Genomic DNA, 18,393 nt, shown 5'->3' on the forward strand with positions numbered 1-18,393 from the left:
CTCCAGAAACAACCCTTATATGAAACCTGTGCTAGTTTACCAAATTTGCTGAAATTAACCTTATGTGTAATTATTTTCCAATTGGAACCCAATTGCATTTAAGAGCATTCAAGGACTGTCATTAACATCATTAAAGTAAGCAAAAATATCTGCAGTGAAAAATCAGGAAGTAGTTCATAATGGTGACATCTGAACCTCAGAAAATTTAACCATTTCCAGTGGAAATGGTTAAAATATCTTGATTTATCTGAAGTTGTGTTTGAGGGAAAAGACTATGAATACAGTAAGGGAGAAGATAACATTGGTAGGAGATGGACTTTTAAACAGGATTGGTCTTTATGCTTAAGTTCTCAATGCAGCAAAGTTCTTCTCTCCCCTGTGCTGCATAACACTGTTCTCTTCTAGAGAAATTCTGTTGAGAATTTGTCCTTTTTGCTGATCATTAAAGATATAGTTCACATCTTGCTAGAGCAATTGTATATTTAATTTGAACTGCTGCAAAGAACAATACGAAAAGAATTCCAGACATTCTTTATAGAGAACAATGGCATTTATATGACATTTACTAAAATGCATGTTTGTCAGATTTTATTGTAATGACCATGGTTTAAAATTTTTGAAGAGATAATCTATCTCCTTTCTGTCCCCTTTTCTTTCCCCTTCCACTGTCCTGCCCTATTCCCTTTCTTGTGCTGATGTCATGCCACCTGATTCCAGCTGAAATAAAGAAAATGCCGATCACTTTGATCCACTCTTGTGGGCAATCTTAGTCTTCCAGAAGGGCCTTGCTGTGTGTCAGAACAGATGAAAGCAAGATGAAATGTCAAGACTGAGTGCAGGAACTAACTTTTGAAAGTATTGCCTGCTGTGAGCGAGCCCTAGATAAAGCACATTTTTTCCACAAATGCTATTCTTATGTCAGATCCAGAAATTCCCTCTAAAGCTGTTATTTCTAGGATTTTTTACTGTCTGGGCACGCTCTAACTTGGAACAAATGCCATCTTGATATAGCAGTTGTATTTCCTTTCCTTTTCACCCTTACTGTTTCAACTGAATTGGCATATAGGGCCATAGAAACTGTAAGATGAGTGGCCTGTCAGCAAATATTGTTTTGGTTTCTGTAACCCTGAAATTTACAATTTAAACTGTTCACAGGTCAGAGATGCTGCCATACTAGCCATCGTAGAGGTTTATAGACATGTGGGAGAGAAAGTACGAATAGATCTTGCAAAAAGAGGAATTCCTCCTGGAAGGTGAGCTAGGTGTTCTAATTTTGTAATTCTGAGCCATTTATGTTTTACTGTTCTTTATCTGAACTTTGAACTCACTAAAAACGCTGTATTAAAATTACTGTAATTTTTATTTTATATTCTAGTTAGTTTTGCCTTTCAGTATGATGTTACTAGAGTTACTGACTGTGTTGTATGTTGATTAGTTTATATGAAAGAAAATTCGTTATTAGTAATTTTTATATTATTGTTAGTATTAACATATTAATTTATATGAAAGAAAACATGGGTTTGTTTCTACCTTTGACTAATTAAGAAAGCTAGACAGAGCTTGAAATTGTACTTAGTGAGAAAGACTGTTTTTTTCCATAAAATCTTGTAAAATTCCTTGTTAAAACAATTTCTACTTCTTAAAGTGTGTTAACCGCTTATATATTAGCATACCACTTTAACATCAACTTCATCTTACTTCTTGATTTTGACAAAGCTGAATATGTCTACTACTTGGTTTCAGAGAGGATATCAGATGAGTGCTTCATCAGACCCATCTAAAAAACTAAACTAAACTAAGAGCTAAAACTAAACTCTCCTAAGAGAAGGTTTTTAGGAGGCTTCAGAGCACCTTCCAATACCTAAAGAGGGTGTGCAGGAGAGCTGGAGAGGGACTTCTTACAAGGATGTGATAGGACCAGGCTTTAAACTGGAAGAGGATAGGTTTAGGTTTGATATTAGGAAGCAATTATTTTCTGTGAGGATGGTAAGACACTGGAACTGGTTGCCCAGAGAAGCTGTTAATACCCTGTCCCTGGCAGTGTTCAAGGTGAGATTGGATGGGGCTTTGAGTATCCTGGTCTAATGAAAGGTTATCCCAGCCCATGACATAGGGGTTGGAACTGGATGATCCAAAACCATTCTGCAGTTCTATGAAAGAAAATTTATTGTTTCTCATTCCAGGCAGAGTTCAGCCTGTTGAGACACAAGTTTACCCTGCCTATGAGAATTGGAAGTTGCACACATTCTCTGCTATTTAATGCCAGTCTTGTTTTTAGACTAGTAATGGATTATATGGTTACTACAGAAGTTTAGGCCATATTATTACTACAATTCAAAAAATTAAGTTTCCTAGCAAATAAGTGGAACATATCCAAGAAGATCTTCCTTGCCTTAAGATAGGGCCTTGGACATCTTTTCTAACAGAGAATAAAAGAGTGCAGATATCACAACCTTTTTGCAATGAATGTTGGGTCTGACTGTAAGTTTAAGTTCAGTAGTCACCCATGTGATACAAGCTGAGTACATCTTGGGATCCAAATAGGATTAAACACCATAGGTGCTTTGTATCCTCAGGACAATCAACAGCTTCTAATTTAGTTACAGTAGGTGCCAAGTTGTTGTTTCTACTGTCTGAATCAGCTGAATACAAAATTCCCCCTGATCTGGGAGCAAGCATGGTTGTATAATTTGCATTTACATAAAGAAGCAAGACTCTACTTGGTGCATGTTAAATGGGTTGCTGCCACTAAATCTCGAACAGTTTTGCGCCTGACAGTCAGGACTAGTGTTAAATAGTACATGAGCTGAGTGTCAGTGGTGTGTCCTCTGCAGTAGGTTTCAGGTTGGGATAAAGGGGGGAGTTATGATTTGCTTGAGTTTAATGTGAGACTGCTACTCTCAGTCCCATCCATCCCTGACAAAAAGCAGAGTTCCTGTAGTCCCGTTTTACTCCTTCACACAACTAAGAAGGCGTTTGACAAAGCTCAGGAAAGACAGATTAGCTCTGTGGTAGCTCAGACTGTTGTTCCTTCAGAGGCAGACCTCATTTAAGATGTTTCTTCCCCCGTGCCTGTCAGAGCTTTTTCCTTTGCTTAGATGCAGTAAAATTTTCAGATGCTTATGCAGGAGCTATGATCTGCAGAAAAAAAACACTTTGATGTAGAGTATCATCATTATTTTGAGAGGAATCTGTGTTCATGTGTGTGTGTCTGGGTAGGTTTTAAGGGTTTTAAGTATTACAGATAATCTGTAGTTCAGACACGGCTGCTTTCAGTTGTTGAGTTCAGCCTTAAAGAACTGCATTGCAGCTCCATTGCTGTAAGTCAGTGCACTAAAAATTACATGTAAACATAAGTATTAGCAGAAAAATCTATTACTTTAGTGTTTGGTGCACACATGAATCAATAGAATGTAGGCTTGTTTAGTTTGCATAACAAATTACACATTACAGAGCTGTGTGTTGCTGCTTGAATGCACTCCATCCTAGAGCACTGAAAATAAGAGCTCCTGTCTGCTGAAAGGAAGGCAGGAAAGTTAATCAAGCATTGTTTTGAGAAATTGTTCAACTTCCTTAAATATGCAAATGGTATATACATGTTGTGTCTGTATAAAGCCAAATACAGTCAGTACTTTAATAATAGTAGTCTTAAAAGGTTTTCTAATCTGCACCTGGTAGGGTTTGCCTTTGTGGAAAATAATGGATTTTCTACAGGGCTTTACTGGACCTGTCGGACTCTAAGTAATGAATAAAATATGGGATCTTACTTTTGTAGTTCAATTCTTATTTACTATTTATTTTTCTTCAGTGCATTTCTCTTCTTTAGTGAGATTAATTGGTGAGTTTGTTTATAAATAAAATCAGTTCCTCTTTCTATTTGTTATTTTTTAACTTTGAAATCTCAGATTATTATTATGCTTTTCACTTGAAGCATGTTCCCTTTCCAGAACAATCAGTATCAAGACAGTGGTTGGAAATTTGGATGTTGTTTTCCCTTTTGTTATAATTGCTGCCAGAGAAGTTTGACAGTCTTTGGTGTCAGACCTGAAAGCTGTAGTGCTAATACATTTGTGAATACTGAAAATGGATGTTGTATTTATTGTTCAGTGAGCCAGAAATACTGAAGAGGTTTTGTTCTCTATTGGCCAAACAGACTGTTTTACAGTATGGAATCTGTGTGGCTGATCTCCCTGAATGGAAATAGTATACATGGCTCTGGATAGAAGTTACTTAGTCTGAGTGTTAAAAGCTTTTGTCATTGAGGAATTCATCTGACAAATTTCCCCACTGTTGCTTGAGAAACAAACGTAAAAAACCAGTCATTTGTTTTGTTCTTATGTCTAGGGACAAAACTTCATTTCCTAAAATATTGAAGCATATTGCAATATGCATTTCTGAATACCACATTTTATGTGGTATGCACATTCTACTTATCTGTCTAGTTCAAGTTGTAGATGAGGTCCATCTGTGTGTCCAGATGTGGACACATGTCTTCAAGATTTTTTTTTCCCTTGTAAGGGGGAAATATGGAGAAACAACTGTGAAGTTTCATGTGGGCCATTTCCTGCTTTAGACTCAGTTTGGACATAAACAACAGACTAGTTAACCATCTGTTGTTCTTCTTCTTTATCCTTCTGCTGTTGATAGGGGAGTGGTGCTCTTTTGCCTCTTCACCACAAGGTCCACACTTTTAGGTGTCCCCCTCTGCCCATCATATGAACAGTTGCACTCCATCAAGCATGGTCATGAAAAAAAGCTTTTCAGTGTGAAGTGTTGTGCACATTTTCTGGAAGCATCCATGTTTCCGTGTGTGTGTGTCAGCTCAGACTGTGTCCTGGCAGGGTACGTACACATTCCTCCTGTTGCCCATCCTCACTGCAGTGTGTTAATATTTTGATTGAGACCTCTCACCTGCTGGAGGGAGAGGGTTTGGTATTTTGCCAGGAGCCCCCATTTAATGTGCTACAACTTCATGCATGCATGCACTGACAGCCCATCCAGAAGTACTTGCTGTCCCAAACGTGGTTTTGTCAATGGTGATTTTCCCGTCTGTATGACAAGTTGCGGAAGACCTGTCTATGGCTATTTGGGAAAAGGAGATAATATTTCTGTCCACCAGTGACATGTGGTGACTTCAGTGATTGATTGTGATTGCCACATCCAGAGTTGGGCTTACAGATACGAGATGAAAAGGTAATAATGTTTCCCTTCTCAAAGAACATTCCTTATTGCCAGTAAAACTGGTCTTCATCCAGCCCTGTAGAATTTCTTGGACTCCTCTTGGCAGGCACTCTTTTGCCAGGAGCTGAACCTCCAGTAAATATTCTTAAATTGATGGTGGTTGTACTAATTCTAGAGTCTCTAGCCCATACTGCCTTGCTGCTTGTCACCATGTGAAGAAATAAGAGAAGAAGGTAGTAAGAAGAGCAGGGTGGGAGGAGAGGGAGGGAAAAACTTGTTGTGAGAGACTTTGCAAAGTAGTAGTTACAGATCCTGTAAGCTCTTCTGAAGAGAGGGTTGGTTCTACAGTAGTGCTTTACCACGTTGACAGCTGTGTTATAATTGACTCTTCTGTTGTTGCAATTATGACAAATACTGAAGAGTGTGTCTCTGGTCATAACGACATGCTTTGAAGGTTTGAGGAGTGGCAGTACTGTGTGTTGTTCTCCAGCCTGCACCACTGACAACATAGCGTCCAGTGCTGACAAACACATTTTTTATTGTTTACAGTTAATACTTTATCAAATATTTTGCCCAGAGTGAGATGCAACATGCATATTATTGTAACATATTTACAAGGAAGCACTTTGCTTTTAGCTTCTGTTTAAAACACTCCGGAAAACATTTTTGAAAACAGAGTTCAAAAGAGCAGGAAATATTTTTTTCTTTTGAATTCTCCGAAATATTTGTGCCAAGTGGATAACATCAGCTTTACAGGATGTAAAAATCAAAGTGAAATTTTAAGGCAAATCTGTTAATCTCTCTAGTCATATTTAGTTTCTCTCGGGATGACGGTTTCAGCCTTTCAGATATACTGTTAAGTCTTCCTCATTAACTAGGTGAACTGCTAATGCTGTGTTTGCTATGGAATCCAGCACTGTTGAGGGGAACTCACAACAATCCCTGATAAACACAAACATATGAGGCAAACACATTAACTTCTTGTTATGAAAGCAAGATGCCCTAATGCATTGTTGTAGATATTGATTCTCGTGTGAACTTCTCGCTTCGTACGGTTGAAAGCACATAGCATGTTAATGGGATTTCATGTGTCATTAGTAAATTCCAGTACCCCAAAACGATCGCATTTCAAAAATTTTACTTTTTCAAGCAGAAGTGCAGAAAACCCCATTTCAGTATATACTGCCTTTGGTTTGCAGAATTGATCTTTTCCAGACTTGAGGTTTAATAGTAAAAGCAGTGACATTTGTGAATTGCTGCCATTTCAGACATTTTGCTGTGGCAGCAGTGGTTGGAAATGCAATGGTTGTGCAAAAGGGAGAGAGGATAATAGGTTCCAGACACAAGCTGGTGAGTGTGCTAGGGAAAGATTAGGCAAACTACTACTGAACTACATCTAGTTTTGAGATAAATTGAGATGGTAGAATAACTGCTGGTTTGTGTTAGCAGTTATTGACTTAAATGATTAAGAGGTTTTTGGTTGTGTTGTTTTAGATCCTAGCAGTAGGGTAGGCCTTTTTGTGGAGATCTGTGTAGTTCTTTTTGTGGGCCTGCTAAGTCCAGGACAAATTTGCTCTGTAGCGCACTGCTTTGAAGTATTTGGAAAGTAAAAATAATGCATTGTGAGAGTCCTAAATTGTTGGAAAGGTGGGGGGAAAGGCTCAAATTTTTTATGCTGTTGTCTGTCTGCATTTAATTTTTTTATCATATTCTTCATTATTAGATAAATGAATTTTATTAGATAAATGACATCCCAGTGAGTGAGAGGGATATGCAAGTCTCAGAGAATGTAGACTAAGTGCACTGCCTCTCTACATGGATCATTGCATAAAAGTGACGCGTGCATAATGAAACGTTAAAGTGAAATCTTTGTGCGTCCTTGACTTTTCTCCTTGTGAGAATTTTCATACCCAGGTGTAGTTCTTATCCATTTTTCTTGCTTTGTCATAAAACAGTTTGAATTGTGAATTGTAGACAGCCAATCAGTGCAAATTTTGAATTGGATAGTATAGTCTCTGGTTCTTGTGATGTAGCTGACCTGTACCTATTTGGAGACCTGCAGACTGTCATGTGATTTGTAGTTCATAACTTTGTTCATTTAAAATCGGGATTCAGTCCTGATAGTCCTGGAGCTAAAAATCCCATGTGCATATTGCATATTACCATATTGCAAATAGTCTAAAATGCAGAGAAGCCTTTGGAGAAATACAAGTGAATATTCGCAGTTGTTTGCAGCTGAACAGTGTCAGTACAAATCTATTGTTAATGCGTGGGTCACATTTTTCTGGGAGATACTTTCACTGCTTTTATTGAGTTTTCTGCAGAAGTGATGAGAAAGGGCTGTTGAGGTGTTTTGCCAGCTTTCTTGATTGAGCTCCATTTTTTACCCTATGGGACCAGATTGCAAGTATAGGATTGTGGAGTTCTTTGCGTTTGGTTTATTCTGAGTTCCGTTTGCTGATTACGTGTAGCAAAGCATTTGCAGTGTATTCTCTATTGTGACATTTCAAGTCAGCAGTGTGTGTGTTGGACACATTTAAGTGTGTAGGGTATCTTAAGTTTAGAAGAAAGTCTTGTTGTTTGGGGTTTTTTCCCCCTGTGGAAGTGCTAACTAGCACAGAGCTCTTTTCATAAGCAAACTAAGGAAATTTTGTAGAACAAGAACTTTGAAGAAAATTATTAATAGTCTTAGAACAAATTAAATAGCAATCTTTTTTTTTTCTTCTAAATGAACATTCCATAGTTCAAATTGTAACCTTTTATTGTTGAGTATGAATAAATATATATATATAGATACACTATATATACCCAATATGTGCTATTACTGAACCTGAACTATAGAAGGTTATTTTTAATCATGCTAATAACAATACTCAATTTTTGTTCTTTGCTAAGTTTACTTTATTTTCTATGCATTTCTGTGAAGATGCTCAGCTAAAGAGGAATCCTTTAGGAATTGTTTATTCATACACTTAATCCCTTGTATATTTTGCATTGCTGCTTTATATATGCTAATAAACTGATTTCTGTTTTCATCAGTAGCCAGTGGGATTTCAGAGATGTAAAAATCCTTTGTTGTTTTTGTTCTTTATAGGTTGCAAACAATCTTTACAAAATTTGATGAAATAAGAAACTCTGACAATATGATTTTAAGTAACGTCAGTGGTGAGTATGAAAGATTTATAATCAGCTTTAGATTAATGCAAGATAAGTATTTAAATACTAGTGTTATCAGTGTGAGAGGGATGAATAGCAACATGTAAATGCTAGGAAAATGAGACACTTGGTGAAACAAGCTTGTACACTTTACTGGAACTATTTGCTGGATTGTGGTCAGAATACAATTGGAAAAGGTGTTGAAACTTTATGGAAACCAGCAGTGAATATTTAACGAGTTACAGATGTGCTCAGTAGAGGATAGAAGAATGCTGCAAAGTGTTCATGTATGGGAAAAAAGATCAGATGAACCTTTATCCTTAGTCGGTTTCTGAGAGAAAAATGTGCTTCAGTGATGGGTGTGTTTGATACTTTCTCTGTTAAAATGATGCATCATGATTGTAATACATGGAGTTTTAAATTACAGAAATAGGAGACTGCAGCATTCAAAGACAATTGTTGAAGTTAAGACTTCATTGAGCTTGTGCTCCCTATTTTGGTATATTTCAAGGAAAGACAACCAGTTATGCAGAAGATCCCTGTTACTTCTTACTGGTTTTTTGCTACAGTATTTTTTAGTATGAAAATTTAATTTAAAACTGTAAATTATTAAAAAAGTGTTACATAACAGCAAAACAGAGGAGGTGCTGTGGCAGTGGCTTTATCATAGTCAGTTTTGGAATCCTCATTGTCTTCTGCAAGGAATCAATAAGATCTTATTTTGTCGGGAAGAGTTTCCTCATATTAATTTGTCTTTCAGAGTAACTATGTTGATTATGGTCTGCTGTATCTAAAAAGTGTAACTGTTCAAGAGTAGAAATATTTTGAGGAATGGATAGAATTCCTTTTTAATTTTAAATTTTCTCACCTTTTCTTGTTAATGTGAAAACAGAAGTGACTGTAAGTTCAAAGGAAAGTGTTTTTGTAACCTTTTCTTTGACATGGAAGAATTTTCATGCTGCATTTTGCTTTGAAATAAAACACTGCTATTCTTGAACACTTAAAATTTGATTTGTAAAAAATCATTTTTTTAAAAACCCACATTCTAATTTGGGGAAGAATGTTTTACATAAAAATGTAAATGTTTATGTTCTGTTAGATTGCAAATTTACTCATTATGAAAGGGTAAACCATTATCTTTTGCATTTAATAGTAATACAGCTGCGTAGGTTTCATAGGTTTGAGAGATTCAGAGATGCATTTTACATGTGTATTTTTTCTGTCAGTAGTTCTCAGGAGAACAGAGAAAGTCACAAAGGGAATAAGCATTGAAATAATTAAAATATATGAAAATATATATATCACATTGCTGCACTAGTTAACATAGCACTTCTGTCCTTTTTGTCTCCATTTAAGAGAGTTAAGAAAGTTTATTTTGAAGCTGTTTTTGTCTAATGTGCAAAACACAGATATTAATGTTGATCTGTGACAGTGTAAACCATGTATTTTGACTTGTAGGTGGCAATTTCTGTGCAAAAGTTACTGTGATTCTGTTATGGTACTATAAATGACAGAATCCCTCTTAATACGTTGGTTTCAGTATTTTTGCTTGAACCTAGTTCATCTGTTGCTTCCATCTAGACAGTTTTTCAATGTTATTCTAAAGGTATTCTTCCATTGTTAGTGCTTTGTCTTGGCTTTGTGCTTCATTATTCTCTGAAGGACAATTTGTATTTACTGCTTGCACGTGTAGATTTAAAGTTACTGTTGAATTCCTATGGCCTTGGTTCCAACTTTACTTTCAGGAGCTTTATCAAACATCTCTGGATAAAGGCCAAAGTTTAGTGGCTAAATACATCTGTTACAGTGTTGAGGATTGTTTTTTTGTTGGTGCTTTGTATATTTTGTAGTACAGTTTGGGATGGTGGGGGGAAATAGGGTTGTCTTTCCCAAGTGGGGGGAGCCAGAGGCAGGGTGGAAAACACAAAAACACTTCAACTGGCTTTAATATCACTAAACTCTATAGTGGACCTTCTTAACAGCAAAAGGAATGGCTTTTTGCCAGGTGGAGTTACTGTACCAAGTAGGGTGACTGTAGTGATGGGGGTCCTGTTCAGTGTGTGATGGATAGGGACAAACTTGTTAATACAACCTCAGAAGATGTCATCTTCTTCATAGTCCTGAGTTGTGCTGCTGTGGTAGTGAATATTTGGTGTGTTGACCTAGTTTCTGAGAATCCAGAGATGTGACTTAGAATTATTTGATGAGAGAATCCTAATGTCAGTTGTTCAGTCTTTTTATCCAGCATGTACTTAGGAAGAAAAAAGGAATAGAGAGTCAGAGCTTGCAGAGCTTTCAACTACCTGATTACAAAAATGTTTTCTATACTTTATTGATAGTCAAAATAAATGTATATTTTAAAAAATACTGATACTTGAGAGTTTTAAAAGACATCATGTTGGTATGCTTAGGTATGTGGAAGAAATACAGGCAGGACAGGAAAAGGTCTCCTTCCTGCCATCTAAGCACACTGGTAGATGTAACATCTTATTTTTCAGTGTGCTTGAGGGGATCTGGTGAGAACAGCCCCTTTAGTTACCTCTTTCCTTTATTGAATCTTATCTCTAATGGGATGGTAAAGAACAGGGGGAAAATGAGTTACCATTAGGGACTGACAGATCCTCTTCAAGGGTAGGTGAGGTGGAAGGCACATTCAGACACTTAAGAGTGGAATAATTGGGATGGGATGTAACAAGGAGTTTCAAAAGCCAACAGATGAGGAGGTGCATGTCTAACAAGGGAACTGGGTAGGAATCTTTGTGCTTTTGCTTGATGAGAGTGGCTTACAGCCTTAAATAATATCCAACTGCTAGCTTGCCTCTCCAGCTGACCCTTGATTTTTTATTTTTTTGCTCTAAGATGTGTATAGTAAAATCAGAGATAATTTCTTGAATGTGAATTATGTGAATGAGTGAGCTGCTGTGCAAACCTCGGGATTTGTTTACATTCATAATGATGCGTATTAAAAGAATCATATCAGGATGTTTGCTGCTAGTTTTGCCCTTTCACTCTACCAGAACTCTATGTAGCCTTCCAAACTGGAGAAGATTCTTTAAAGCACCCCCCCTCAATTTTTCAGCAAGTGAATGTTCATTTCTATGGAAACAGAACTGGCGGCCAATCTCAGCACTACAAAAGCACTTGTTTCTGCTGCCTGAGATTTGTAAATATTGTTTTATTTAAGAGAATTCAAGCAGACTCCTAAATCAGATAGTAGTGCCATTATTGAGAGAGGGAATTAAAACAAAAGTAGGGGAAACTATTAATTGTGAGCTCCCTGCTGCACTCAGCAGAATGATTGGGCTGAAGATAAATCATACGTCTTTATTCAACCTGTGCACTTTTTCCATTTTAATGTTTAATGGCTCAAAGGACTGGCTTTACAAACAGAAAATATGACAGGTAGGATATGTGATCATAGTATCGTGGTGAAGGGGAGTTATGTTATGGGTGATAAAGATGCAGCTGAAATATGTGTTCTGGAAAAAAAAAGGAGCAAATAAAAATCCATAGCACTAGTGTGTATCTGTTTTTCCACATTACACTATTGTTTTTTATTTCCCTTTGCTGTTTTCTATTTGGAAATATAGTTACTATGGAGACAGTGACGACATACTCTTAATGGAGCTCACCAGTGCGGCACAACATGAATATATATCGTTTGGGAATACTGGTGATAGCTGCTGTGATTATTTTATGGAGGTTTTGAGCTGTATATATTCCTTTGGTGTGCTCAATGCAAGTGGTCAAAATGTAGCCACATCATTTTCCATTTCAGCTGCTCTTCCCAATGGTTTATCATTTTAAATAGGAAAATTTACTGACCAGTGAAGTGTACTGGTCAGTTCAAGCCCATTTGCAAGAAAAGGGCCTCATCAGGCTGACGCTTCCACTGGTTTTAAGGAATTTGACTGAGTTTTTGGATTAGTACTACAGGGAACTGTGTCTGGCTCCTTGCAAATGCATGGTTCTCATGCTCTGTGTGACAGCATATGCTGCAGTCTGCCTGAGTTTTAAACTTTTCTCTTGGCAAGATTAAGTAAATTGGTACTACTTAGTTGCCACTCTTATTTTTTTGATCACTGTTGGATTGCACTCTGTACCCTCAGCATGCCACCCAGAAGGTACGTTCAGGTACAAACTGATCAGCAGCTCAGGTCTGGGCAGGCTGTCATTGATGCTCCCCAGCCTGTGTTGCACGCATGCTTTGGAAGCAGTTTCTCTTTTAAAGTTGCGGGGGGGGGTTCCAGAGAAGTCTTCCGAAAACTCAAAAAAAAGAGGCAGCAGCTTCTTCAAGGGAGCCCTTTCCTACTTCCTGTGGCTTTGCTGTTTTGTTTCATTACGTGTTACGTTACGTTTTGGTTGATCTCTGTTCGGCAGAGCGCTCGTCCTTAGCCGAGGCTCCTTGTCCTCTCGTGTCGCGTTCCGTGGCGGTGGCGGGGGCAGAGCTGCCCCCGGGGCTGCGGGCTGTGCCCGGGGCTGCGGCGGGGCCGGCGCTGGCCGGGCGCGGGGGGACCCGGCGGGGGCGGAGCGCCCGGGGGCCGGGCCGGGGCCGGGCCGGCGCGCAGGCTGCCTCCCAAGGCGGGACTGCTATTTTGAAGCGAGGCGGCGGCTGTGGCGGCGGGGAGCCGGCAGGAATCCGGCGGGGATCCGGCCGGGACCCGCCGCGCCCGCCCTCCCGCGGCACCGGCGGGCATGATGGCTGTGGGGGACGGTGAGTGGGGACCGCCGAGCCCTCGGGGGCCGGCGCAGGGCTGCGGGGGCTCTCGGCGGGCCGGGGAGGTTGGTGTGGCAGGTTGGTGTCTCGGGATGACGGGCTTGGCTTCTGCCCGAGCCGGGCGCTGGGCGGTGGATGCTGCGTGCAGCAGCCGGAGGGTACCGGGGCACCGAGCGTGGCAGCTGCTGCCCTTCTTGGAATTTTGACCGTGCCCGGGTTTCTGGGATGGCCCGTGATCTCAATTATTTACTACTCTGGCCGATTCCTCTGTGCATTTTTATGTTGGCGTTGTGTTTACCCCTCTTGTCTCGGTGTTACTTGTGCTGGCCACCTCTGCAAGATAAGGCAGAATTTACTATGCTTTGTAAACAAGCGGATGTTAACCTGCCCTGTTGTCTGAAGAAATTCATACTTATTCGGCATAGCCATAAAGGAAGAGCCTTCCTGCTAGAGCTGGGGATGTATATTTAATAAAGACATGGGATGTTACTACGTTTCCTTCACTGCACAGTGTATTGTTACACAAACCAATGGAAAGTAGGTCAGTAAAGCAATAGAGACTATATGGTTGTGTTTTCGTTAAAAACTAGACGTATGTTTTATCTCTAGGACTCCTCTTGGGTTTGCGTGTCAGCCAGGTTCTCTGAGCTTAATACCGTGATGACTTTCTATATATACATTATTATTTTTAGAGAGACTTGAGGCACATTCATTGGACTTGAAGCAAGTTTAGGGATGAGGTAGGATGGCTGTGCTTTCACAAGTGACAGTATATGCAGATTTACATAAAAAGATTGTTTATAATGATCATGAATTAAGAATAAATCTTGTATCTGAATTTGCTGAAACAGTAATTGTAAGAGTCCTGAGAGAGACCCTTTATTGAGGCCACCTGAAATGTGTGTTTTTTACTTAGTTCTTTCATGTTAGAGACGGAAGGAGATAATGAGTGTGACCAGAGCAGTGAAATTATGTCTGGACTGTACAGTCCAAAAAAAATATGGGCAGTTCTCTGATGTTTGTGTTTCTGTCATTTGCAAGGTGCAAGGGAAATCATGATCTTTGTAGAAGTGAATATGAACCAAGCTCACTCTTGCTGAGATTTTTTTTTTTCTTGGAAATGTTTTTCTTCATCTTTGTTTCCTTCCTGTGGGGTAACACAGTTCTCCATGGTGTAAACATGAATTGTGGTAACTTGCAGATTAAGAATACAGGTTGTAGCATGTTAAGAAATAACTGCATTCTCTAGGCAAAGCTGTAGGATTTTTGTCATTCTGTAATGGTCGAGTTTTATAAAGTGAGGGTGGTTGTGGAGCTCTCTTCTGTATAATTTAATTCGTCATTAACAAAGGCACTAAGAACAAAGTACTGTTCAGGCAGTCAGCTGACATTCTGTGTAGGAGCTTTGAGCAATAATGCCAGATACAATTAACAGTGTGTAGGATGATTATGTAGCTGTTGGTCTCTCTTAAAACTACTGCTTACCACATTTACAAGGAATTCAGTCTTCTGATGTTGTATTATGAAACTGCAAGGGAAAACAAAACCTTAGTTCCTGTTAAGAAAACTTCTTAATCTTTTTTTCTAAATTTAATGCTGGTTTGGCTGCAGTCTTTTATTTTGCAAATATTCTGTATATCTACCTAACAGATGCAACATAGAAGAAAATGTTTTAAGGTTAGTGATTCTGAAGCCTTTTAGAAATGTCTTTTCTCAGCAAAATGTCACTTTGTTGTGGCCAGTATGGATGTTTAACTTAGTATTTGTGAGACTAGGCTGAAGGCATTTTGCAGATACTCCAGAGAGCAGATTTTTTGACTTGTTTTATTTGGTTTGCTCGCCTTATCAGCCTGGATGTATTACAGAATTGCAGAGTATGTTAGGAAATGCTATTTAGAAGTGGTAATGTCAGTTTTATCTTGAATGCAAGACGTTGGCTTTTTGGAACTTTCTGGAATTTTTTTTCCAGTTTTCTTGAGCACAAGCAGAAATGTAAATAAAATGTGATGCTTAGCAGTTGAATCTTAATCTGATTTCTCAAGTGAAGATTAAAGGGAAGAACCAGATTTTCTGTTTGCCCCCATGTTAACTGTCTCAAGCTCTCCAAGCTATTGTTGGCAGAATGTGGAGGGGGGGAAAAAAATAATCCTGTGCTTGTGGCCCAGCAAACAAATGGACCGTAACTTCTCCTGTAGTGCATACGTGCCAGTGGGAAAGCATGCTCTGCCTCGGTGTTAAAGGCATTTCACATGCTTGTGTGAGTGGAGGTCTGTGATTGCCCTGCAAGTTGTGCAGGCTGTTGAGGTAAAGCAGCCAGGAACTGTTCCTTGCTCTGGTTTCCTTGTTCCTTGGGGAGGATAATGCATCTCTGCCATTATCCTTTGGTAACCAGATTAGGCTGCTGTGAGGAGGTGGCGAACAGAATCACTGTGCACATCACGTTGTGTGTTCTCTCCAGGGTTTGTAGTTCAGCAGCTTCCAGTCGTGTTTCCTCACCTTTTTGGCAGTCTGTGCTATGTTACACTGTGATTTGTAGGTGAGGAACTGCCTTGATCCCAGTTGAGCAAGGTAATTAGGATAAGGACAAAATTATCTGCCTAAAACTACAAATGGCCTTATAGGGAAGATCAGACATAGGTTTTCTTAAGATGTACTAAACATATTGCAGTACCAGACATAAGGTATTTGAGGGCTATCTAAAAGCATATAATCAGCTTTGTAAGAGGACATATTTGGTGCACACATTTGTTGCACTAGTGTATACTAAGTATGCTGTTTTGTATCATAGAGTGAATAAGCACTTCTTTATTTATTAGTGTATTTTTATGTAAATGGCGTACAATGTATTGATGTTTCATGACTTAAAGCACTTTTCAGATTTTAGATGATAAAGCATATGTGACTGGTTTATGAATAGAAATTATCCTTCTGTCTTACTGCATATGCATATCAAATTTTGTGTTTTGTCTTCTTTCAAAATACTTGATTAATGTATGCATGGTCCTAAAGCATGAGAACAATTATCTTCCATTCCCTGATGTTCTTCTGAGGGAAGGCTGTCTTCCTAAGTCTTTAATCTGATTAACTAGTTTCTGTGAAGTGGGTGCTGTACAGCTTTAATATTTTACTTTTGACTGAAAAAGGGATTGGACATATTAAAGGTTCAGAAGCTATATTGATGTTTGAGATGTTAGCTTGATTTAAAATATATATGTTATTTTAGTGCATGTGGATTTCTGAGGTGTGTTTCTGATTTTTCTTATCCTTTGGTAGGGGACCTTTTTAAACCAACAGAGTCATGTGAACAACGATAATAAAGCAATTTCTACACTGGCCTAGAAATTGGTCAGGCTGTGACTGTGGTACTTTGTACCATTCAGAGCTGTCTCTTGGGTGTGGGAATATAAAGAGTAGCAGAAGTTTTTGTGTGGGGTAGAAGTGTATCACTTGCTCCCTTTTCTGTTCTTGTTTGGGCCTGTGTTTTCTTTACCACGCTGACCACACCTGCAGTGGTTCCTTTTCCTGTAGCTGCTCCCACCACTCCTCCTCCATTATTAGTGCTTGGTGGGCACATGGTTTGGGGCATGGCTGTGCCTGAGAGAGCAAGGACAGACACCATGAGCTGGAATGGGATTCCTGTTCCGAACCAGTGCAAAGCTTCTTTGCACAGCAAGGTCATATGCTACTGCCGGTGATTAACATAGATTCTGAGTTGTGTTTTGTCTATAGAGTGCAAGTACTGTTGCTAATAGCAGTAAAAGAACAGTGGGAACGTGAAGCGGCTGAGTGGGAGAGGGAGGGAGTGTGTAAACAAGCCAAAGGCTGTATGAAAAGATGGAGAGAGAGAATGGATGAATAGAGCAAGGTTCAAGACTGATGTGAATAGAAAAAATAATTCAAGGAAGAATTCAAAGTGCAACTCAGAGCACTTTTTATTTAAAAAAACAGAGCTACAAACATATGACAGACACAGTTGTTTTCTCAAAGCCAGCATAGCTTCTAGAATGATAAGTGCACCTGATTTTATTTTAATATATTTTAGGGTAATAACTACAAGTTTTGTCTTCCTGTTTCTAAATGGCATTTTCAAAATGTCAGGGAATTTTGTGGGTTGTGGTAGTGGTTGTTGTTGTTTTCATTAAACATGAAACATGAGTTACTAAAAAGATTGCCACATATGTTTAATGGATCATCCAAGAGTGTTGGTTATCTGGAGTGCTGCAGTCAGTTTTTATTAGCTTTTAAGAACAAGTTACATAATAAAAAAAAATTTCTTTTGGTGTTTCCCATTCTATCTGCATGTTTCTGTTTATTCCAGACTATTGGTAATATTACATGGTTTTCGGTTGTTTGGTGTGGGGTTGTTTATTGTTATTATTTTTAAAGTATATTTTGGGGAAAAAAACCAAACAAATTAAAAAAAACCCAAAACATTAGAATTGTGAACAGCCACAGGAGAAATTTAAGGCCTACTAAGGGCTTCCTTTCATAGATGTTGCACAAATCTTCTACTTGACTGATTGGATATTTGCCTTGCAGGGTTTCTTTTCATCTCTGTTATCTATGAAATACCAAGAGTATTTCCTTACTGTTACATGTTATTTTTAATAAATATTGATGAGCAAGTAAGCTACATTTGGATCATTTCAGTGTCTGAAATACCTTCGAGGTGAAGGGTCTCCTGTAGTATAGACCTGAATCAGAAATTCCATTCTGTGTATTCTATTTATGCAAGCATCTTAGTTTTAAAGACTTGTGGGTTGGATTTTGTGTCTGCTTTCTTTGCCCGGCTTGTTCATCAAAATACACTTTCATAGCAACAGCTGGAAAGAGCAGTCGATAACTTGAAAGTGCCTTTTGAAAACTAGCTGTGTATGTAGACTCTTACAAGCAGTAACTACAATTTAAAACTCACAGGAATTTCCCAGCTATATGGAGTGTAGACAACAAAATTTTAATGTATATTTAATTAATGTGAAAATTCTTCTGTTCAACTGAGAAACGCTTAAAAGCCCTCAAAGTTACGGATAGTTGGAGCCTGAGGAAAGGTGAGAAGGGCTGAAGTTGTAGAGGAAAGCTCTTAAGACCCTGCAGAAAAACATTACTTTCTTCAAATGAGGTATTTTTGCTTTCATCACATCAGGAGCTGCATGGTGTTCCACAATTGCCTAAGCAATGAGCATGAGTAGATTTCTATTTGACAAAAAATCCTTTTATCATTATGGATTGTCTGGTTTGTTGACCTGATAAAAGTCCTTTGGTCAATGAACTTAGCGTGAGGTTTGCTATTGAACTTAAAGGTCAAACTTTCTACATTTCTGTGTAGGTTGTTTTTGTTT

General features: G+C 38.6%; 1 protein-coding gene across 42 annotated transcripts in view; it reads left to right on the forward strand.

The window, feature by feature from the left end:
* CLASP2 (cytoplasmic linker associated protein 2) overlaps window positions 1-18,393 on the forward strand; it is a 143,961-nt gene that overhangs the window by 28,259 nt on the left and 97,309 nt on the right. For 41 of the 42 annotated variants that reach the window (XM_064419082.1, XM_064419152.1, XM_064419091.1 and 38 more), the window contains 2 exons: window positions 1,156-1,253; window positions 8,276-8,346. In XM_064419082.1, the coding sequence (XP_064275152.1) occupies window positions 1,156-1,253; window positions 8,276-8,346 (169 nt within the window). Of the gene's footprint in view, window positions 1-1,155; window positions 1,254-8,275; window positions 8,347-12,895; window positions 13,052-18,393 lie in introns of those variants that run through there. The other variant, XM_064419310.1, reaches the window with a different exon arrangement.

The sequence above is a fragment of the Passer domesticus genome, chromosome 1, assembly GCF_036417665.1.
Source record: "Passer domesticus isolate bPasDom1 chromosome 1, bPasDom1.hap1, whole genome shotgun sequence".
NCBI lineage: Eukaryota > Metazoa > Chordata > Aves > Passeriformes > Passeridae > Passer > Passer domesticus.